The sequence below is a fragment of the Gymnodraco acuticeps genome, unplaced genomic scaffold, assembly GCF_902827175.1.
Source record: "Gymnodraco acuticeps unplaced genomic scaffold, fGymAcu1.1, whole genome shotgun sequence".
NCBI lineage: Eukaryota > Metazoa > Chordata > Actinopteri > Perciformes > Bathydraconidae > Gymnodraco > Gymnodraco acuticeps.
In genome coordinates, this window is record NW_022989904.1 from 188,499 (window position 1) to 212,126 (window position 23,628).

Consider the following 23,628-nt stretch of genomic DNA (forward strand, 5'->3'; position numbering starts at 1 on the left):
AACGCCATATCCTTTCAAGTTGTCTCGACTTTTGCTTTATTTTGCGGGTTTCGGCATTATGCCATGGAGCTAATCTATGTTGTTTTATTTTCTTCTTTTTCAAAGGAGCAACAGAGTCTAATTTTATTCGCAGCGCATCTGTAGCACTATCAACAACATGATCAATTTGGGGTGGTGTACATTTTGTATAAGTTTCCTCCCTTACATGCAGACATGCTATCGAGTTAAGTATTGGTGGAATCTCTTCCTTAAATTTGGCTATAGCACTAACAGATAGGTTTCTGCTGCAGGAGCTTTTGACTAATGCTTTGTAGTCTCGTAACAGTACTTCAAAAGTTACTAAGAAACGGTCGGATAAAGCAGGATTATGCGGTTCGACTAATAGTTGCTCAATTTCAATACCATAAGTCAGAACAAGGTCGAGAGTGTGATTATAGCAGTGGGTTGGTTTATTTACACTCTGACAAAAACCAACAGAATCTAATATAGAGTTGTATATTGCAATAATAAAGTATGGTTGTCACAAAATCCCACGGCACACCCGGACTTGCCTCACGGCACACCAGTGTGCCGCGGCACACCGTTTGGGAACCACTGCTCTAGAAGGCCCGCTAGTTAACTGACTCGAGGCAGAGGATCTATGAATGCGACGAAGCAATTCATGCCGTTTTATTGTTTTTTACGTGGAAATGGAAAGTGCAACAGGTAAAGTTGTTGCGGAATTGTTGTGAGTACCCTTTTCAAGACGACAATTCAGTGAAAAGACGGACATTATAATACCGCGGAGGGGGGGCGGGGCGGCGGCGGGGGTGTGTGTGTCTACAGAAGGTCCAGTTGTGATAGACACGGTTCGCCACTGGTATAAACTGAGGAGTGACTCCCGTGAGGTTCATGTGTTTTCTTCACTCCGCTGGGAAACTGCTCTCATGTCAAGAAGCATGAGATCAGTGCATGCACTGCATCGTCCAATCAGTGAGCGATACACAGTAAGGGGGCGAGTGTCTGAGGATTTCATCGAAGGATGGTCTGGTGGTTCCTCGATTATAGCTCCTCCATTATCGCTCCTCGATCCTCCGGCAAAAATAATGCCACTGGGACGCTACTCAAGATGGCGTAGACAAATCAACTTCCGGTGAGACCGAGACCGAGGAGCGAGGAAATGAAAAATAAGAGAAGTGAGAAGGGCCCCCAATGTCTGGAAGGAAAGAAATCCATCTTGAAAATTGTTAAAACCTTTTTTATACAGTCTATGTTTAGGAGCTGTTCCTTGAGGATTCATAGTGAGTGTTTCCCCTCAGGTGTCTGTTCTCCTCCTCACCTACCTGACTCTAGAAAGGTTCTTGGTCATTGTCTTCCCCTTCAGCAATCTGCGCCCAGGCAAACTTCAGACTGTGGTGAGCATTCATTTGATTGGATCATTATTGTTGTTTGTGCTGTTTTATTGAGGACTTTACTGCTCACTTATGCTGTGGAATGTGGGAAATTCTGAAGAAAAAAATGTTCTCTTGACATGGCAATTTCTACTGATTGTAATTCCATTATTGAGGTCTACTAGAATATATTTACATTGTCTAATGTTCCAAAAAAACATTGGTTTCTCATACAGCATCTCTGTATAGTATTCACTCTCCTCAACGGCTTGTTGGAGCTCCTGCCCCCCCCCCCCCCCCCCCCCCCCCTCCCCCTCCCTATGAGCCCACTGTGCTCTGATTGGTCAGCTCGCCCACTCTGTTCTGATGAGTCCACCACCGTTACAGCGGAACATCAGTGATTATGTGTTACAGTGGCGTTTGTTAGCAACCAGAACATGACACCAGTAATGGCAAACAGATGAGAATGCTGCGTGGGGTCTGGGTGCCGTGTTGGCGGGACGTTGCGGGGCTCGCTGCTGTGAGGAGCGGACAGTGTGAGCTGGATTACTGGTGTTGTTTCCTGATTGCTGCTTGGGGTTTGCGAGACAGCGAGACATCGCGGAACTCAGCCTGAGCACACACTCACAGCCAGGCTGTTCTCCAGACCAACCTGATCTCACCAGAATGCGTGACTCCACCACGACTCCTTAACACCACATTGCGTGCATGGTGGAGTGACTAACTTTGTTACAATTACGTGTCGGCACCACGCAAACAACCCCAATGTAAAGTGAATGAGGCTCCTTTGTCGTGGTGCACACACGCATTTCTACAACGTCCTGCAGTGAGCTTTGTATTCTATAAAACGTTTTTTAAATCTACTTTATAGCTTGTAGTAACTCACGGGAGGCTTCTTTTATTTTATTTGTATTCATAATAATGTTTTCGTCAGAATGTATTATGGTGCATTATTTACCCATTTTTGTTCTCAAAAAACAGTGCATTGTGTGTAATACAACTGTCTTTTAAATTACTTTGTTTTTAAGGAAGGCCAGAGCTTCAGCTGTGTCAAATAGATTGCTCCCTTTAGTTTACGTTTTTTAAAGACAATTATATTCCTATTTGATCAATAAAGGGGTATTGTAGGCCAATATTAGCCATTTAAAAAATGCGTGACTGCACCACGACTCCTTAACACCACATTGCGTGGTGGAGTCACGAACTTTGCTTTACGTGTCTGCACCACGCAAACAACCCCAATGTTAAGTGAATGAGGCTCCTTTGTCGTGGTGCACACACGCATTTCGCAACCTGATCTCACCAGAATGGGTGACTCCACCACGACTCCTTAACACCGCATTGCGTGGTGGAGTCACTAACTTTGTTACATTTACGTGTCTGCACCACGCAAACAACCCCAATGTAAAGTGAATGAGGCTCCTTTGCCGTGGTGCACACACGCATTTCTACAACATTCTGCAGTGAGCTAAAACGTTTTTTTAAGTCTACTTTATAGCTTGTAGTAACTCATGGGAGGCTTCTTTTATTTTATTTGTAATCATAATAATTTGTATTTTTCGTCAGAATGTATTATGGTGCATTATTTATCAATTTATGTTCTCAAAAAACAGTGCATTGTGTGTAATACAACTGTGATTTTTATTAAATTACTTACTAAAAAACACCAGATTATCCTTGTTAATTACACAACATTGATTGGTTTAAATTGTGTGCAATGTTTTTGTATTTTTCCCCTTCGATTCGGAGAAACAAATATTTTTTCGGAGTAAAGGATGGCAGAAGACACTACACTACCCAGAATCCCCAGCTATCGTTTAGGACTACACCATGTGCTCTGTTTGACAAACCCATTCATTCCAATGGCTGGCGTCTATGTCACGTGATCTTCAAATTTCTCCCTGCAGAAGAAAAAAAAAATGGCCGAACTTCGTTTTATTCTCGGTGGAAAATGCCTATTTTAAAGTTAGTTTGGCCATTAAAATGCGTTTTGATGTCATTTGATGCGAGAAATATGACTTGTTATTTCAGATTATGTGTGCAGTGGATTGACATGATCTTTAGTTTGCTAGTTATTACGAAGATTACTTCAGGAAATTGCGTCCACAGAACGTTTTCATTGTTACCAAGGTGGTTGCTAGGGACGCTGCTATCGATATTATTTCTGTTATGTTGTGTAACTGTTTAATGGTGTTATCTTTATTGCTACCCCCTTCCCCGTCAATGTATAGTGTTGGTCCACAGCGCAAACGTATTAGTTTAACAAAATTCGCATCTAAAGATAGCCTACGTTATTTTCCCCTGTAGGCCTACAATTCCAGTCTCGCATCTCACAGCACATCGTCATTAACAAATACCGGAAACAGACCGAAAACATTACAACAACAAAAAAAAATACTTTATTCCGAGTGTGCTTGCTTTTCTCTTTGAAAGTCATCACATAACGGCATTGTAATACACGGTTCGGCTGCATTAAATATTACATATCTGCCGTAGTTCTCTATTTATAGAGCCCTGATGAGAAGACTTCTAGACAAACATGAGGAACTGAAAACGTGACGTGGATCATAAATATATCAGCAGTTAAACAACATATTACATTTCTTTTCACACAATACGTCTCCTTGCAGTATCAACACTAATTCGGCTGACTTTTATATTTGATCCAATTGGTAGATAGGCTGTATTTACACCATAAAGGTGCACAGCTGATATAAAGGGACACCTAGTGGTTAAAGCATGTTATTGAATTTCATTATTTTTATTATTAGATATTAATAGGATCCCTATAAAGTATATTCATTACTCGTTATTCTCTACTAATAGTTAATTAAAGACTGTATATAATGACTATTTTGCACATCCCTTTCAAGATTTCAAGATTTTCTAAGGTTTATTGACATATCATATCCACGAACGGTGTAGTTATGCATTGAATGAAAAACTTGGGTCGCAGGTTCCTCAATAGTGCATTACAAGACATCTATCAATATTTGTGCATACCTCCAGCAATGTTAACTATGTTGAAGCACTTATTTTAACTGATATTATACATAATGTATTATACTCTTATAAGATATGTAGATATTTCATCTCCGGCCTTGTCAGGTATTGAACAATCAATAAATAAAGAACACAGAATTGTTAAATATAAAACACAGAATTTGTGTGATTATACTAAATGATTTACAAATAAACACCACTGCATATTTACAACTGTTACACATGCTGATGTAACGCAAATGTTCCAACTTGGGATCAATAAAGTATATCTTATCTTAAGCTGATCGATGGCTACTGCCATATTTGCAAAATGTGCCTCTGAACCTTGACAAGTGCATGTTTCAGGCTTATCAATTAATGTAATGTAATGTTATCAATTAACAACAGGGGTCACAAACATAAGACCAGCTGTTAAATAAAGCTCTTCTGACCTTAGCTGGCATGTGTGTATATTAATGCTGCCCATTATGGGCACAAGCAATTTTCACCCATTTATTAATTATATGTTTTAAATTTGAGTGTTTCCTATCCCCTAAACCTCCAGGGATGTACACAGTTTAATACTGGCAACTTCTTATTATGGGAAATACGAAAACGTCTTTTAAAACTACAACTCCCAGTAGAGATGTGCCATAGATAGAGAACATGTTGCGAAACACAATAGCCAGCATGTGTAGTTCTGGCAGGCCCGGTTCCAGAACAAAATGACTGATACCTCATTCACACCAACGCAACTCCAGTTCAAGCTCCGTGCTAGAGCTTTTCAGGTTCAGAACCAGTTCTTCGGTTTAGCTCTGGCTCTTTTCACACCGCCCAGAGTCCGACTGGTAATGTGTCGGTGCGTCATCGTTTGCGTCATGACGTAACCGTTTGCGTGCCTGCTTCATAAAGCCAAACCGCGCGGATGAAATCAGTTGCATTAATTTCTTATGGCTCTATCTGCAGCTTTTCCGGAGTCATTTCTGTGGTTTAGTTATATTCTTATAAAAAAGTGTACTCGTGTCAATAAAGTTTTTTTTAAAACACAACTGCTTCCGAGGTCGTTCTTATTTCTTAAGGTGGACTGAACCATGAGTTCTGAGTAACGTTGTATCTTTCATTTACATTAACTGTAACCTTCACCCAGGTATTTAACAGCTGTTCTCAAATGAACACGTGAAGTAAAGTTTAATATTTATAGTTTTATAGATTTATAATGAGTTATAATGAGAGGTGATCAACGTGAATGCTCAGGTTCCACCTTAACACGCAGACACGTTGCTTCACCATGAGCAGAAACCTTTATACAGTCTATGGCTGAAACTCTGAAACTCTTGTTAAGTTTCTCCATCGTTGTGTACAAACTGGATAAAACGCGGGCTTTTTGTTGTTGTTCAGGAGTTGATCTGTCTCTGCCCCTGCCCCCGCCTCGACGTAAGCGTGACGTATGTGGTGCTTTTGCTCTGGCCGGACAATTTTTTGGTGCTTGAAACGAACCGGATTCCGGAGCTAAGAGGCTGCTCCGCTGCGGTGTGAAGAGGAAAACCCGGTGCTTTTCAAGCTCCAGCTCCGAACCGGCCCTGAAACACCGTTGGTGTGAATGAGGTATAAGGGTGCAACTGAGATTAGAGAGGGTGCAGTGGTAAAGTGCTATTTTTATAAGTGGGGAGTGGACCTAACACCTAGGGGGTCCTCACCTCCTCTAGGGGGGTCCGGGGGCATGCTCCCCCGGGAAGATTTTTTTTTAAATATTGAAGTTAAAAGCAAAGGTGCACTTTGAGAGCAAAATGAAGAGATCTATGGATACATCTCAACACCCATATGAAAAAGAACTGTAAGCAGATTTACTATTTCTTTATGGATATTTTACAAATCGTTCAAATCCAGTTTTGGACAGTCTGCCGTGGTTCCATCCCATTTCAAGTGCTGTTCGAGGCTCGGCGTAACCCTCGGAGCACACTCTCCAATCACAGAGCTTGAGGACTATCACGGGGTTTGTCAAACAGAGCACATGGTGTAGTCCAAATGATAGCTGGGGATTCTGGGTAGTGTTGTGTCTTCTGCCATCCTTTACTCCGAAAAAATATTTGTTTCTCCGAATCGAAGGGGAAAAATACAAACGCATTGCACACAATTTAAACCAATCAATGTTGTGTAATTAACAAGGATAATCTGGTGTTTTTTAGTCGATGAGTAGTGCAGATATCACTGTAAAATCAATCGACAGTAAGGGGAATACTTACTTCCGGGTGTACAATTCTCCGTTATCCAATGAGAATGGACGCTCACATTGCCATTAAGGGCAGCCGACACAAACGAATGCCGTGCTTCCATGAGCGTCAAATCCCGCCACAGATGGGAATACATTTTAATCCGTTGAAAGCTATTTGCGTCCCTTTATGAAGCTGAAGGAGCCAGGAGCGTCACAACTGCACGCCACGGACACTGACCAAACGTCGCTCCTGGACGATTATGGAGTGAGAGTGTGTTGTTTAAATAACGTAAACTAAAGGGAACCATCTATTTGACACAGCTGAAGCTCTGGCCTTCCTTAAAAACTAAATAATTTAAATCACAGTTGTATTACACACAATGCACTGTTTTTTGAGAACAGAAATTGATAAATAATGCACCATAATACATTCTGACGAAAAAACTAATTATTATGAATACAAATAAAATAAAAGAAGCCTCCCGTGAGTTACAAGCTATAAAGTAGATTTTAAAAACGTTTTAGCTCACTGCAGGACGTTGTAGAAATGCGTGTGTGCACCACGGCAAAGGAGCCTCATTCACTTTACATTGGGGTTGTTTGCGTGGTGCAGACACGTAAAGCAAAGTTCGTGACTCCACCACGCAATGTGATGTTAAGGAGTCGTGGTGCAGTCACGCATTTTTTAAATGGCTAATATAGGCCTACAATACCCCTTTATTGATCAAATAGGAATATAATTGTCTTTTAAAAAACGTAAACTAAAGGGAACAATCTATTTGACACAGCTGAAGCTCTGGCCTTCCTTAAAAACTAAGTAATTTAAATCACAGTTGTATTACACACAATGCACTGTTTTTTGAGAACAAAAATTGGTAAATAATGCACCATAATACATTCTGACGAAAACATTATTATGAATACAAATAAAATAAAAGAAGCCTCCCGTGAGTTACTACAAGCTATAAAGTAGATTTTAACGTTTTATAGAATACAAAGCACGTAAATGTAACAAAGTTAGGGACTCCACCACGCAATGTGGTGTTAAGGAGTCGTGGTGGAGTCACGCATTCTGGTGAGATCAGGTTGCTCCACACAGTTCGCCACACACTCACAGCCTGAGAAAAGATAAGGCTGTGTGTGTGTGTGTGTGTGTGTGTGTGTGTGTGTGTGTGTGTGTGTGTGTGTGTGTGTGTGTGTGTGTGTGGTGTGTGTGTGTGTGTGTGTGTGTGTGTGTGTGTGTGTGTGTGTGTGTGTGTGTGTGTGTGTGTGTGTGTGTGTGTGTGTGTGTGTGTGTGTGTGTGTGTGTGTGTGTGTGTGTGTGTGTGTGTGTGTGTGTGCAACACGTTCTCACTCCCATCCCGTCACATATTGACGGACGGTCAGGGCCCCTCCCCGTCGCTATGTGACGTACAGGGTACCCCTTGCCCGTCAGGCTTCTACGGGCAGGGCGTCCCATAGACCTTCATAGACCACGTGATCGACAACAATGGCCGACCTTCGTGTTATTCTCGGTGGAAAAGGCCTATTTTAAGGTTCATTTGGCCAATAAAATGCGTTTTGATGTCATTTTATGCGATTAATATGAGTTCTTATTTCTGATGATTTGTGCAGTACATGGACATGATGTTTAGTTTGCTAGTTATGACGAAGATTACTTCATGAATGTGTACACATTCATGGTTGCTAACGTTTTTTTGGTGGAAATGTGTTTTTTCACAGCAAAGTCACCCTCTGTACTTGGATTTATTGGGAGAATTTAAAGGCAAGAACATCCCAAATATTCATTTAGGTCTTTATTTTAGACCTTTAGTGTTGCCGTCTGTGAGGAAAATAAACGGGGCTCAGAGCCTCGTATTTTTAAAATCTTTTTTTTCCTTCTAATTTGTTATTCTTCTCAAAATAGCACACTGTTATTTACTCACCAATAACACACAATTATCCTTGCTTTTATTTATTGGTTTAATTCCATAATCTCGGGCTTTTTTGGCGTTCGCCAGGAACTGAATTTCAAAATAAAAATAACCGGAAACAGACGTAGGCCTATAAGGGACATTTCGAGCATCATTGCGATTGTCAACATTTTTTGAGTTTAGGATGGCCGAAGACACTACACTACCCATAATCCCCAGCTATCGTTTAGGACTACAGTCCCCGTGATTAATCTTCAAGGTCTGGGATTGGATGTTGGAGTGGCAGTGCGCCAAGGTTACGCCGAGCGTCAAACAGCTGTTTGAAATGGAACGAAACCACGCCAGACTATCCAAAACTGGAATCGAACGCCCCCCCAGAACTACACACTACACTATTGTGTTTCGCAAAATGTTCTATGGGACGTCTCTACTGAACGTTTTCCCCACAATTAGAAGTTGCCAGTATTAAACACATTGGTGTTATCAAATGTAAAACATATAATTAATAAATGGGTGAAAATCGCTGTCCATAATGCGCAGCATTAATATATAGCATTAATATATACCCACATGACAGCTCATTGATACTTTGTAATTCTACTCAACTACAATTCAGAGGTTAACCTGGTATTTTTACTCCACTACACTTATTTGAGTTACTTTGCAGATTCTGATTAATGATGTGAAATATAAACAACCCTTAAATCAGACTTTAGTTACACCTGAGTAAAATTCAGGTAAGGTGATTGTCAAGTGCCAACAATCAGGAGAGATATTTGATAGTTGGTGCTTGAGAAGACTAAACATGTATCTGCAATTGACATGAATGGAAACGAGTAATAAAGTATATTAATTACTCGTTATTCTCTACTAATAGTTAATTAAAGACTGTATATTATGGATATTTTGCACATCCCTTTCAAGATTTTCAAAGGTTTATTGACATATGATATCATATACACAACTACGGTGTAGTTATGCAATCAACAGTTTATTACAAGACATCTATCAATATGTGTGTCCCTCCACCATTAAACTGTCATATTCTGCACATTTCTTATTCTATCTATCTACATAAGAGTATAATCCATATGTATAATATCAGTTAAAATAAGTGCTTCAACATAGTTAACATTGCAGGAAAGCAATATATTAGACGTTAAGTACTTTGTCAGGCTTAATATTTATCTGTAGATAGATACCTCCAAAGTTTTTTTCTTATTTAAAAGAAGACCTTAACCTGTTATTTAATGTTTAAATAAAGGTTAATTCGTTTTTCTGTTTTGCACCTCCTCCTATTAATATCTTTGTACATTCTGCACTAAACTGTTTTATTGTAGAGATCACTTATAGTATCTTCTTGATTTTTTACATTCTATATTTATACTTTTCCCCCTATGAAAGTATGTACTCTTAATATTTTTTTAAACAAATAAAACACATAAAAACAATAATTCAATAGCGTGCTTTAACCACTAGGCGGTGCACACAAGGTACACACAGCCATAATAACTTTGTATTATTAGTGTTGGACACTTGTATGTACAACATCTGAAGATGTGTAGTTTTATTCATGCTTTCACATAATTTTACAGCATATTGCTATACTATTTCAGACTCAGTATTTACATTCTTACATTCAAAATGCAATCCAATTCAAATCAGTAATATCTTTAAAAACTACAAATCCTTTTATATAAGCTGTGCACCGTTATGGTGTAAATATAACCTATCTATGAATTATATCAAATGTAAAAGTCTGCCGAATTAGTGTTGATACTGCAAGGAGACGTATTGTGTGAAGAGAAATTGAAGATGTTGTTTAATTGTTGAAATATTTATGATCCACGTCAAGTATTCAGTTTCGGCGGCATTTCTTCAGTTTTTCCAAAGGTCTTCTCATCAGGGCTCTATAAATAAAGAACTACGGCAGATCTGTAATATACAATGCAGCCGAACCGTGTATTACAATGCCGTTATGTGATGACTTTCAAAGAGAAAAGCAAGAGCACTCGGAATTAAGTATTATTTTAAAATGTTTTCCGGATTTCATATAATATAAACACCAAATCCCAGCATGCATTGCGGCTAAAACATCCAATCAGCGTAGCTGAGGATCTTGGGTAATCGCTCGAAATGCCTACGTCTGTTTCCGGTTATTTTTATTTTGAAATTCAGTTCCTGACGGACGCCAAAAAAGCCCGAGATTATGGAATTAAACCAATACATAAAAACAAGGATAATTGTGTGTTATTGGTGAGTAAATAACAGTGTGCTATTTTGAAAAGAATAACAAATTAGAAGGAAAAAAAGATTTTAAAAATACGGGGCTCTGAGCCCCATTTATTTTCCTCACAGACGGCAACACTAAAGGTCTAAAATAAAGACTTAAATGAATATTTGGGATGTTCTTGCCTTTAGATTCTCCCAATAAGTCCAAGTACAGAGGGTGACTTTGCTGTGAAAAAACACATTTCCACCAAAAAAACGTGTACACATTCATGAAGTAATCTTCGTCATAACTAGCAAACTAAACATCATGTACATGTACTGCACAAATCATCAGAAATAAAAACTCATTACTCGCATAAAATGACATCAAAACGCATTTTAATGGCCAAATGAACCTTAAAATAGGCCTTTTCCACCGAGAATAACACGAAGGTCGGCCATTGTTGTTGATCACGTGGTCTATGAAGGTCTATGGGACGCCCTGCCCGTAGAAGCCTGACGATCAAGGGGTCCGCTGTCCGCAATGTCTATGGGACGCCCTGCCCGTAGAAGCCTGACGGGAAAGGGGTACCCTGTACGTCACATAGCGACGGGGAGGGGCCCTGACCGTCCGTCAATATGTGACGGGATGGGAGTGAGAACGTGTTGGTGTGTGTGTGTGGGTGTGTGTGTGTGTGTGTGTGTGTGTGCGCGCATGTTGACATTATTTGTTGTTTTACATTTTGTACCTTATTATATAACAGCGTTTTATTATTTACTGGTAGGCTACTCCCACTACACTACATCTCTGGGAAATGTTTGTGTGTGATCGTGAGAATTTTAACATCATCTAAACATCCTATCTTTGCATGTGTGTGTGTGTGTGTGTGTGTGTGTGTGTGTGTGTGTGTGTGTGTGTGTGTGTGTGTGTGTGTGTGTGTGTGTGTGTGTGTGTGTGTGTGTGTGCCGGCGAAACTCCGCGGAGTAGCGCGGCTGAGAAAAGATAAGGCTGAGTGAGTGTGTGTGTGTCAGGAGCTCCACGGATTGCTCCATTTGGTCGTCGTTACATCACTGTGACTAGGAAGAAGAAATACATGGAAATAGAAAAATCTCCAACAAGGCGTTCTGGGGCAGCATAGACAGGTCTTTTCTGTGTTAGTATTGTACTCGCTACAAGGTTTACTTTGAGGGTTTGTGACTTTGCAGACCGTTTACATGCATAAAAAGCTACATAACACACAAGGGGACGGGTAATAACCGGAAAAGCATGTCATGGGACCTTTAATCATCCTATAACAAATTATAGGGGACTGCTGAGTGTTTAGCTGGAGCACTAAGTATGAAATACTCCTCGACCTTTGCTGTACCTGCAAGTAGAAATAGTCTAATTATACAGCAGAGGAGATCCTAATTACAGCAAGGCAAGGCAAGGCAAGGCAAGTTTATTTATATAGCACTTTTCAACACAAGGCAATTCAAAGTGCTTTACAAAAAACGAAAGACATTAAGAAAATGGCATTTAAAATCAGTCATTAAAAAGAAAAGATAATAAAATAAACATTAAAAGAAAAAATACATGGATAAAAGTTACAGTGCAGTTTAAGATGTGAATAGTTCAATTAAAAGCAGTGGCAAAAAGAAAAGTCTTTAGTCTGGATTTAAAAGTAATCAGAGTTGCAGCGGATCTGCAGGTTTCTGGGAGTTTGTTCCAGATATTTGGAGCATAATAACTGAACGCTGCTTTTCCATGTTTAGTTCTGGCTCTGGGGACAGAAAGCTGACCAGTCCCTGAAGACCTGAGAGATCTGGATGGTTCATAATTTAGCAGGAGGTCAGAAATGTATTTTGGGCCTAAACCATTCAAAGTAGGTAGCAGGTAGGCAGCAGGTAGAGACCCTGAAAAGTTGAAAGTGTCGAGGTGCAGCTTTTCAGCTTCGGATCACAGAGGGTTCGCAACGCAAGCTTTAATTTTAAATTATTGCAAAAACCTTTACAGATGACACTGCAATAAATTCAATTTAGCTGCAGGGATATGCTGTGAGTTGACCCGTGTGTGAAGACACCTAATTACCAAGTTGGATAGTAAAATATGGAAGAAGATTCTCATGAAAACACCTGCTAATCTGAGACAATCTTATTCCTTAGGAAGGAAACATAATTGAATACTTCTTCCTTTTGTTTCAGCTCAACCTCTTCCAATGGCGTGACTACAAAAATATAAATAAAAAGTCAAAAAGAAATAAAAAGCATTAAAGCAGTATAAAAAGGTTTACTTGAGGCAGAACATTTCATGTTTACATTCTGGGTCCCCAGTCACTTCCTTTCCTTAGCAGCTATAGATATCATGAACTATTGCCATCTATTGTCAGCTAAATCTTACCAAATCTAGCTGCGATAAACTTTTGCTTAACATCCTCGATGTAAGTCTGCCTGTCAGTCTCTGTGAGAAAGCCTTATTTTCCAGATGGCGGTAGAGTCTGGAATTGTCAAAATCCTATGAATGCTTTAATCCTTTTTGTATTGCTTTGAGGAGCCCTGCAGTCAGAAATCCATATGTTTTTTTTGTCCTGCTGCAAGGTGGTCCTGGCCTCTATCTGGCTCCTGGGGTTTATAATTGCGGCTGTGCCCCTAATGAATGAAGACGTCTTTGGAAACTACTATGGACGTAATGGGGTCTGCTTTCCCCTGCACTCTGACAGGCAAGAAAAACCTACTGCCAAAGGATATTCAACAGCGATTTTTCTGGGTAAATTGAAGTTTAAAATTGTGCAATTTTTCACGGAAGCTCATTATGCGTAGAATACTGATTGGTAGCAGGTTTTTTGTGTTTAGTGCTTGAAGGTATACTTCCAAAAAATCAGTAGTCTAAATTTAGGAGGATTCTTTCTGCAACCAAATCTAATAAAATATTCATTCCCAAGGATAAATCACTGATCAAATGCAGAACACACTGAGCTTTACATCTGATCAATTACTGTTGCGTATCATGGAGACTTGTAAAATAAATGTTATTATAGTGTGGTTATGTAAGGGTTTACAGCTGAATGAGCTTTTTGAAATCTTCAAAAGCATCGGATATTATTTTAGGTGTATTGTTACTCATCCGTCGTGTGTAGGAAGCATCTTACAAAAGATTGCACGTTAGATTACACAGCAAAAATTATGGCTCCATCAACAATACATGATTAGTCTGGGTTGTTATTACTCCATGTTCTCACTGTACAACACATCCTCACTCCCAGGTCGGCCTTAGTTGACGTTATGTCAAGTCCTGTGTCGGCTTTTTCCAACGCAAGGGGGGGGGGGCCTTAGCGTCCATTTTCAACGCAAGAGGGGGGCCCTTAGCGTCCATTTTCAGCTTTCCGGGATGTCCATATGCTTCTATGGACGCTCATGGAAGCACGGCATTCGTTTGTGGCTGCCCTTAAAGGCAATGTGAGCGTCCATTCTCATTGGATAACGGAGAATTGTACACCCGGAAGTAAGTATTCCCCTTACTGTCGATTGAGTTTACAGTGATATCTGCACTACTCATCGACTAAAAAACACCAGATTATCCTTGTTAATTACACAACATTGATTGGTTTAAATTGTGTGCAATGCTTTTGTATTTTTCCCGTTCGATTCGGAGAAACAAATATTTTTTCGGAGTAAAGGATGGCAGAAGACACTACACTACCCAGAATCCCCAGCTATCGTTTGGACTACACCATGTGCTCTGTTTGACGTCACGTGATCTTCACATTTCTCCCTGCAGAAAAAAAAACATGGCCGAACTTCGTTTTATTCTCGGTGTAAAATGCCTATTTTAAAGTTAGTTTGGCCATTAAAATGCGTTTTGATGTCATTTGATGCGAGAAATATGAGTTGTTATTTCAGATTATGTGTGCAGTGGATGTACATGATCTTTAGTTTGCTAGTTATTACGAAGATTACTTCAGGAAGTTTTCATTGTTACCAAGGTGGTTGCTAGGGACGCTGCTATCGATATTAATTCTGTTATGTTGTGTAACTGTTTAATGGTGTTATCTTTATTGCTACCCCCTTCCCCGTCAATGTATAGTGTTGGTCCACAGCGCAAACGTATTAGTTTAACAAACTCCGCATCTAAAGATACGTTATTTTCCCCTGTGCAATTCCAGTCTCACATCTCAGAGCACATCGTCATTAACAAATACCGGAAACAGACCGAAAACATTTTTTTAAAATAAAATAATACTTTATTCCGAGTGTGCTTGCTTTTCTCTTTGAAAGTCATCACATAACGGCATTGTAATACACGGTTCGGCTGCATTAAATATTACATATCTGCCGTAGTTCTGTATTTATAGAGCCCTGATGAGAAGACTTCTAGACAAACATGAGGAACTGAAAACGTGACGTGGATCATAAATATATCAGCAGTTAAACAACATCTTACATTTCTTTTCAAACAATACGTCTCGTTGCAGTATCAACACTAATTCGGCTGACTTTTATATTTGATCCAATTGGTAGATAGGCTGTATTTACACCATAAAGGTGCACAGCTGATATAAAGGGACACCTAGTGGTTAAAGCATGTTATTGAATTTCATTATTTTTATTATTAGATATTAATAGGATCCCTATAAAGTATATTCATTACTCGTTATTCTCTACTAATAGTTAATTAAAGACTGTATATAATGACTATTTTGCACATCCCTTTCAAGATTTCAAGATTTTCTAAGGTTTATTGACATATCATATAGGCCTACACAACTATGGTGTAGTTCTGCATTGAATGAAAAACTTGGGTCGCAGGTTCCTCAATAGTGCATTACAAGACATCTATCAATATTTGTGCATACCTCCAGCAATGTTGACTATGTTGAAGCACTTATTTTAACTGATATTATACATAATGTATTATACTCTTATAAGATGTATGTAGATATTTCATCTCCGGCCTTGTCAGGTATTGAACAATCAATAAATAAAGAACACAGAATTGTTGAATATAAAACACAGAATTTGTGTGATTATACTAAATGATTTACAAATGAACACCACTGCATATTTAACTGTTACACATGCTGATGTAACGCAAATGTTCCAACTTGGGATCAATAAAGTATATCTTATCTTAAGCTGATCGATGGCTACTGCCATATTTGCAAAATGTGCCTCTGAACCTTGACAAGTGCATGTTTCAGGCTTATCAATTAATGTAATGTAATGTAATGTTATCAATTAACAACAGGGGTCACAAACATAAGACCAGCTGTTAAATAAAGCTCTTCTGACCTTAGCTGGCATGTGTGTATATATATTAATGCTGCCCATTATGGGCACAAGCAATTTTCACCCATTTATTAATTATATGTTTTAAATGTGAGTGTTTCCTATCCCCTAAACCTCCAGGGATGTACACAGTTTAATACTGGCAACTTCTTATTATGGGAAATACGAAAACGTCTTTTAAAACTACAACTCCCAGTAGAGACGTGCCATAGATAGAGAACATGTTGCGAAACAGAATAGCCAGCATGTGTAGTTCTGGGGACGGGGTGGGGGAGGGGGGGGGACGCGGTGGTCCCGTTCAAATCCAGTTTTGGACATTCTGCCGTTCGAGGCTCGGCGTAACCCTCGGAGCACACTCTCCAATCACAGAGCTTGAGGACTATCACGGGGTTTGTCAAACAGAGCACATGGTGTAGTCCAAACGATAGCTGGGGATTCTGGGTATAGTGTCTGCCATCCTTTACTCCGAAAAAATATTTGTTTCTCCGAATCGAAGGGGAAAAATACAAAAGCATTGCACACAATTTAAACCAATCAATGTTGTGTAATTAACAAGGATAATCTGGTGTGTTTTAGTCGATGAGTAGTGCAGATATCACTGTAAAATCAATCGACAGTAAGGGGAATACTTACTTCCGGGTGTACAATTCTCCGTTATCCAATGAGAATGGACGCTCACATTGCCTTTAAGGGCAGCCGACACTAACGAATGCCGTGCTTCCATGAGCGTCCATAGAAGCATATGGATATCCCGGAAAGCTGAAAATGGACGCTAAGGCCCCCCCCTTGCGTTGGAAAAAGCCGACACAGGACTTGACATAACGTCAACATAGGCCGACCTGGGAGTGAGGATGTGTTGCACTGTAGGGCTATGGAAATCTGGCAATGGTGATGCATACATTACTGAGGGTATTCTCTATTTAAGGTTGCCAGCATCACTGGACCCTGTGAATTAATTCATGAAGAGATATTCATTATTAGCTTCTTGTTAAGATTTGTGGAAAAGGTAGGACCCAGATGCAGACTACAAAAAAGGAAAAAAGGTCTAGAAACAAAAGCGAGCTTTTTACATTACATTACATTACATTACATTGCATTTAGCTGACGCTTTTGTCCAAAGCGACTTACAATAAGTACATTCGACCAGGAAGACACAACCTTGAAGAAAACAGAATCATATAAGTATATCAGGTTTCATAGAGCCAAACATTTCAAGTGCTACTCAACTGGCTTTAGGTAATCCAGTCCTTTATTGGTATAAAAGTGCTTCGTTAATCGTTCTAACGCTCGAAGTGGAGTCGAAAGAGATGAGTTTTCAGTTTGCGCCGGAAGATGTGCAAGCTATCTGCCGTCCTGATGTCAATGGGGAGCTCATTCCACCATCTTGGAGCCAGGATAGCAAACCCACGTGTTTTCGCCGATGGGAACTTGGGTCCCCCTCGCAGCGAGGGCGCAACGAGTCGTTTGGCTGATGCAGAGCGTAGTGCACGCGCTGGGGTGTACGGTTTAACCATGTCCTGGATGTAGGAAGGGCCAGATCCATTCGCAGCACGGTAAGCAAGTACCAGTGTCTTGAAGTGGATTCTAGCAGTTACCGGAAGCCAGTGAAGGGAGCGGAGGAGCGGAGTGGTGTGGGAGAATTTAGGAAGGTTGAAAACCAGACGGGCCGCTGCATTCTGGATGAGCTGCAGAGGTCGGATAGCACATGCAGGTAGACCAGCCAGGAGGGAGTTGCAGTAGTCTAGGCGTGAGATGACGAGAGCCTGGACCAGAACCTGAGTCGCTTTCTGAGTCAGCTGGGGACGTATCTTCCTGATGTTGTAAAGCGTGTATCTGCAGCAGCGGGTTGTAGCAGCGATGTTTGCAGTGAAGGACAGGTTGTTATCTAGGGTCACACCCAGATTCCTTGCAGTCTGAGTCGGGGAAACAACTGAGGTGCCGATGTTGATTGTCAGGTCAAGAGTTGGACAATCTTTTCCCGGGAGGAAGAGCAGCTCAGTCTTGTCAAGGTTGAGCTTGAGGTGGTGAGCAGACATCCACTGAGAGATGTCAGCTAGACAAGCAGAGATGCGTGCGACGACCTGGGTCTCTGAGCGGGGAAAGGACAGAATTAATTGGGTGTCGTCAGCGTAGCAGTGGTAAGAAAAACCATGCGGGCTAATGACTGATCCGAGCGAGTTTGTGTACAAGGAGAAGAGGAGGGGACCAAGAACAGAGCCCTGAGGGACCCCCGTAGCTTTATTTAAAAGCTGATGAACAAAAACATGGCATGAATCGAAACGGTAGCACAAGGAAACAACAACACAAGAAATGACCGTGGGCCCTTCTCACTTCGGTTAAATGGAATCCTTGCGTCCCTCACTTGCGTCGTTTCCCTGTGACTAGTCCCTCCCACCAGGGAAGCATGGAGAGACGCAAGGAAACCACGAGAAGCAGGGAAATTAGTTTTAAGAGCAATGGGACGTACTTTCCTCCGGAGCGTCGCGTGAAGCGACGTCCGTTTGTGATGACGCTGCACAGCTGATCGTCTGACAGCAGCTCTGTCCTCGTTATTTTCACACACACCCCCGCCTCTGTTAGCACACATTTACTGACACAAACATTTGTATCATCTGTTGTAGACCCAAATAAATAAAATCAAATAAGAACTCATTCTCAAAAAAGATAAACGCCATTCTTAAAATGTATAAACGAACAATAGTTTGATTAATATTGATGAGAGTGCACAATAGAAATAAAATAATTGAGAGAAGAAAAAGAGATATGTTATCTATCAAAACCCAGTTAGATTAACATTCATTGGATTGCACACTTTGTTTGTTTGTGTGGATATGTAGCAAATTAACATTTTAAATAGCACTTAATGACTGACTGAATGGAAATGACAATAAATGAAAATGTAAAACGAAAAAAGTGATCATGAAAATGGTTCCAATAAATGAAGAAAATGATTTTTGACCACTTTGTTGTTCAGATATATCACATATTTGTAACTAAATGATACATGAATTGAAACAAAACACGGTATAAACTGAGGAGTGACTCCCGTGAGGTTCATGTATTTTCTTCACTCCACAGGGAAACTGCTCTCATGTCAAGAAGCATCAGTTCTATATCGTATAAGGCTTCGCCCTCTAAGGCTATCGCTATTGGGTAATCCCCACTGCACGTGTGCAGCACTGACAGACTTATTCCACGCCCACCTATGACGTGGGCCCCACCTCCGGGCTCACTTCCGTATAAATAGGAAGTAGGCCCTACAATCCACTCCTACTTTTCTTCAGCACTCCGTTGCAGAAGCATTGACAGGCAAAACAAGTTATTTTAAGAGCTACTTACTAAAAAGCAAACATTCCTGGTTCCCCTGGGCCCATCCTCCCTCTCCTCCGGACGGGGGAAACAGGGTGGGGGCCCGGTGTCAACCCGACATATGAGTTAAGACCGGAGCTCACGGTGTGAGTTTTGCCGGGGATTAGAGCACGCAAACGCGGCTCTCACTCCCCAGGTGTCGTGCACTCATTGTGTCTGTCTCCCTCTGGCCCACAGACAGTGGAGAGCGGGAGTTCCCCCGCCCTGTCTCCCTCTCCTCCGGCGGGGGGAGACGGGGCGGGGGCCCGGGGTCAGCCCGGTAGCCGAGCCTAGGTTCGGCTGCCGGGCTGACAACGGGTCCCTCTATCTGCCATCACGGCTCTGCCGTCGATAGGCGGTATTCTCCAGGAACTCCCGGAGATCATCGGAAAGGCAGCCGCCTAATGAGATCTCCCCGTTCCCCCGGTTCAGGAGAGCTCTCCTCCGGATGACATAAAAAAAGCTGCATAAGCGGCTGCCTCACAGCCTGTCGGTTGTTATAGCAGAGCTCACGGCTCAAACCAGCTGTCTTTAAAACCTGTCGGTTAATTAGACAGCCCGGGTTTGTTTCCTATGTCACAGATGTGCCTCCTACACATACCTCCGCTCATTCCTCAAGCAGGTTTGAGCGTGAACCTCAATGTCTGTTTTACGAGTTTTCTCTTAAACGGCGACATGAGGAGAGCCGCTGTGTAATACAGTGTGTGGAGGTGCATAAGCCAGCTGTTTGTTACCTGTCGGTTAACAGACAGCGGGGCTCGCCGTTTGAGCCGGCTGTAACCTATTGGTTAGCGCGGCAGCGGGGCTCGCGGCACAAGCCAGCTGTAATTAACCAGTCGGTTATTAGACAGCAGGGCTTGACGGGTAAACCTGATGCTCCTAACCTGTCGGTTATAGGCAGCACGGTTTTTCCTCTGTCCCAGATGTGCCTATACTACACACGGTCGTAATGAGCCTAGGGCTGTTATTACGCACTGTGTGAATAGCACTGCAAACACCTCCGCTCATTCCCTCAGCGGGTTTGAGCGTGAACGCGCCTCAATGTCCAGTTTACGAGCCTTCTCCGAAACAGAGATAGGATGAGAGCCGGTGTGAGATGCAGCGTGTGGAGGGCCCCTCGCAGCCTTTTCGGTCCGGGCCCCTCTTGGGCTGCTTCACGGGCAACGGCGGCGAGGGCTCTGACGTGGCTCGTCACCATGACAACCACAGCACATCCAAAACATGCGTGCGCTCTCAGAGTATTACTCAGAGTGGCGACGCGTGTATTCGATGGACAGATGGATAATAATAAGCAGCAAGGCCCACCGGGTAAGCCGGCAGCCCCTAACCTGTCGGTTATAGGCAGCATGGCTCGCTGCATAACCGGCTGTCTTTAAAACCTGTTGGTTTTTAGGCAGCTCGGATTTTTTTCCTCTGTCCCAAACCTACCTCCTACACACGGTCGTAATGAGCCACGAGTGCCATTATTACAGTGTGGACAGCACTGCACACACCTCCGCTCATCCCTTAGGGGTGTTGAGCGTGAACGCACCTTAAATGTCCGGTTTACGAGCCTTCTCCTAAACGCGACATAAGGAGAGCCTGTGTGAAATGCAACGTCTGGAGGGCTCTGGCGTGGCTCGTCACCATGACAACCACAGCACATCCAGAGCAGGTTTGCGCCTTGAGTGACGGCGCGTGGGTTAGATGGACAGAGGGAAGTTAATATGCAGCAAGGCTCCCCGGTTAAGCCAGCTGCCATTAGCCTATTGGTTACTTGGCAGCATGGCTCGCTGCCTAAGCCGGCTGGGTTTTTTAACTTATCGGTTAATAAAACAGCTGGGCTTGCTATTCAAATCCGTCTACCGTAAACTTTTTGGGTTTAGGCAGCATGGATTTTTCCTCTGTCTCAGACACCTCCTACCCACGGTCGTAATAAGCCCACGGAGGGCCATTATTACGCCTCGTGTGGACAGCACTGCACACACCTCCGCTCATCCCTTAGTGGTGTTGAGCGTGAACGCGCAGTTTACGAGTATTCTCCTAAACGACGACATATTGAGAGCATGTGTGGAATGCAGCGTGTGGAGGGCTCTGGCATGGTTTGTCACCAACCACAGCACATCCAGAGAATGTACACCCGGTGCTATCAGAGTACTGTATGGTACTCAGGGTGGCGGCGAGTGTGTCTGATGGACAGATGGATGAGCAGGCGGATGGGCAGAGGGTAGTCTCTGCAATTAGCCACTCCCTCCCGCAGTTCTACGGGATACAGGAAGTCCTGTCATCCCAGGAACAGTGTCTCGCACAGAGACAGGATGAGAGCTGGTGTGAGATGCAGCGTGTGGAGGGCCCCTCGCAGCCTTTTCGGACCGGGCCCCTCTTGGGTTGCTTCACGGGCAATGGAGGCGAGGGCTCTGACGTGGCTCGTCACCATGACAACCACAGCACATCCAGAGCAGGTCGCACGCTCTCAGAGTATTACTCAGAGTGGCGACGCGCGTTTTCGATGGACAGATGGATAATAATAAGCAGCAAGGCTCACCGGTTAAGCCGGCTGCCCCTAACCTGTCGGTTATAGGCATCATGGTTCGCTGCATAAACCGGCTGTCTTTAAAACCGGCTGTCTTTAAAACCTATTGGTTTTTAAGCAGCTCGGACAGCTCTCCTCCGGCGCGTCACATCCCGCGGGCGGTGACAGTCCTCTCCGTGATGCAGCTGTTAGGCATGATATCAGCTGGTCACGTGGTGATTCCCCTGGGTCTCCTTCACAGTGAGGAGACTCCAGAGGTGGTTTATTTGCCGGCGTATCGACCCCGTGCGTCAGAGGAGACGCATGGTGTACATTCCTCCTTCCGTGGGTTTGGATTGAACCCACTGGAAAAATCTCCACGTCAGTGGGGGTGCCCCTGAGCAGAGTGACGTCACACACCACAGTGTTCACAGACGTATCTCTCGCAGGCTGAGGAACATGCATGTCGCAGGCAGTGGGGGGACAGTGGCCGGGTCACATGTCTCTCCATATAAACGTGCTGGAATTACTATATGGAAAGTAATCCAGCACTTCGCCCTGTTGCTGTACAATCAACATGTGTTGATTCGAACAGACAACAAAGCAGCGGCGGCCTACATAAATCGCCAGGGAGGTGTTCGATCAGCGCAGCTGCTGAACACACATCCTACACAGCCAAATGGACAATGTTCCGTTTGGTGTGTAGGGAAAATCCTGGACCCCGTTGGGCCCCCTGCCTCGTGCTCTCGTTCCTCCAGCTGTTGCTGGACGGAGGAATGACAGTGAAAGACATTTGCACTGCTGCATCTTGGTCTTCCCCCTGTTCTTTTATTCGTTTGTATTTGAGGGATGTCTCCCATTCCTCTCTGACACATTCACTACTGAATAGCCTGCCAGAATGAGTAATGTCGGGGTTTTCCAATTGCATGCCCTCTCTCTTGCCTGTCGGCCCTTAAAGAGCTGCCTTTGAGTGAGACTCGATCTCTACTTTTTAGAAATGACAGGTAGCCCGAGTAAGCCTACCTTCGTTCCCTGATGGAGAATATTCATTTTTTAATGCTATATTCCCTGGGAATGTGATGCTCCATTTAAGCATGGTGAAATGGACATGGGTTATTAACTGAGTAGGTGTGTTTTGTGCTTCTGGTAACGGACGGAACCAGTGGGGCGTAGACTACATCCTGCTTCGCCCTTAACCCAATAGCGATAGCCTTAGAGGGCGAAGCCTTATACGATATAGAACTGGGGTTACGTACTGTAACCCAGCTTCTATGAGTATAGGCGCAGCCCTCTAAGGTTCGGGCCCCACTGGCTCCGCGAATAGCTGAAGAAAAGCTGTTGGAGTGGATTGTAGGGCCTACTTCCTATTTATACGGAAGTGAGCCCGGAGTTGGGGCCCACGTCATAGGTGGGCGTGGAATAAGTCTGTCAGTGCTGCACACGTGCAGTGGGGATTACCCAATAGCGATAGCCTTAGAGGGCTGCGCCTATACTCATAGAAGCTGGGTTACAGTACGTAACCCCATATCAGTGCATGCACTGCCTCGTCCAATCAGTGAGCGATACACAGTAAGGGGGCGGGGCGAGTGTCTGAGGATTTCATCGAAGGATGGTCTGGTGGTTCCTCTGTTATAGCTCCTCCATTATCGCTCCTCGCTCCTCGGTCCTCGGTCCTCCGGCAAAAATAAGGCCATTGGGATGCTACTCAAGATGGCGCAGACAAATCAACTTCCGGTGAGATCGAGACCGAGGAGCGAGGAAATGAAAAATAAGAGAAGTGAGAAGGGCCCTGTGATCAACATGGAGGGAGACAGGAAAGACAATGAACCGACAAGG

At 42.8% G+C, this 23,628-nt stretch overlaps 1 protein-coding gene across 3 annotated transcripts in view; it reads left to right on the forward strand.

Moving 5' to 3' along the window:
- Nucleotides 1–23,628, forward strand: part of rxfp2a (relaxin family peptide receptor 2a) — an 80,842-nt gene that overhangs the window by 53,017 nt on the left and 4,197 nt on the right. For all 3 annotated transcript variants that reach the window (XM_034207328.1, XM_034207342.1, XM_034207336.1), the window contains 2 exons: nt 1,299–1,394; nt 13,266–13,434. In XM_034207328.1, coding sequence (XP_034063219.1) covers nt 1,299–1,394; nt 13,266–13,434 — 265 coding nt within the window. The remainder of the gene's footprint in view (nt 1–1,298; nt 1,395–13,265; nt 13,435–23,628) is intronic.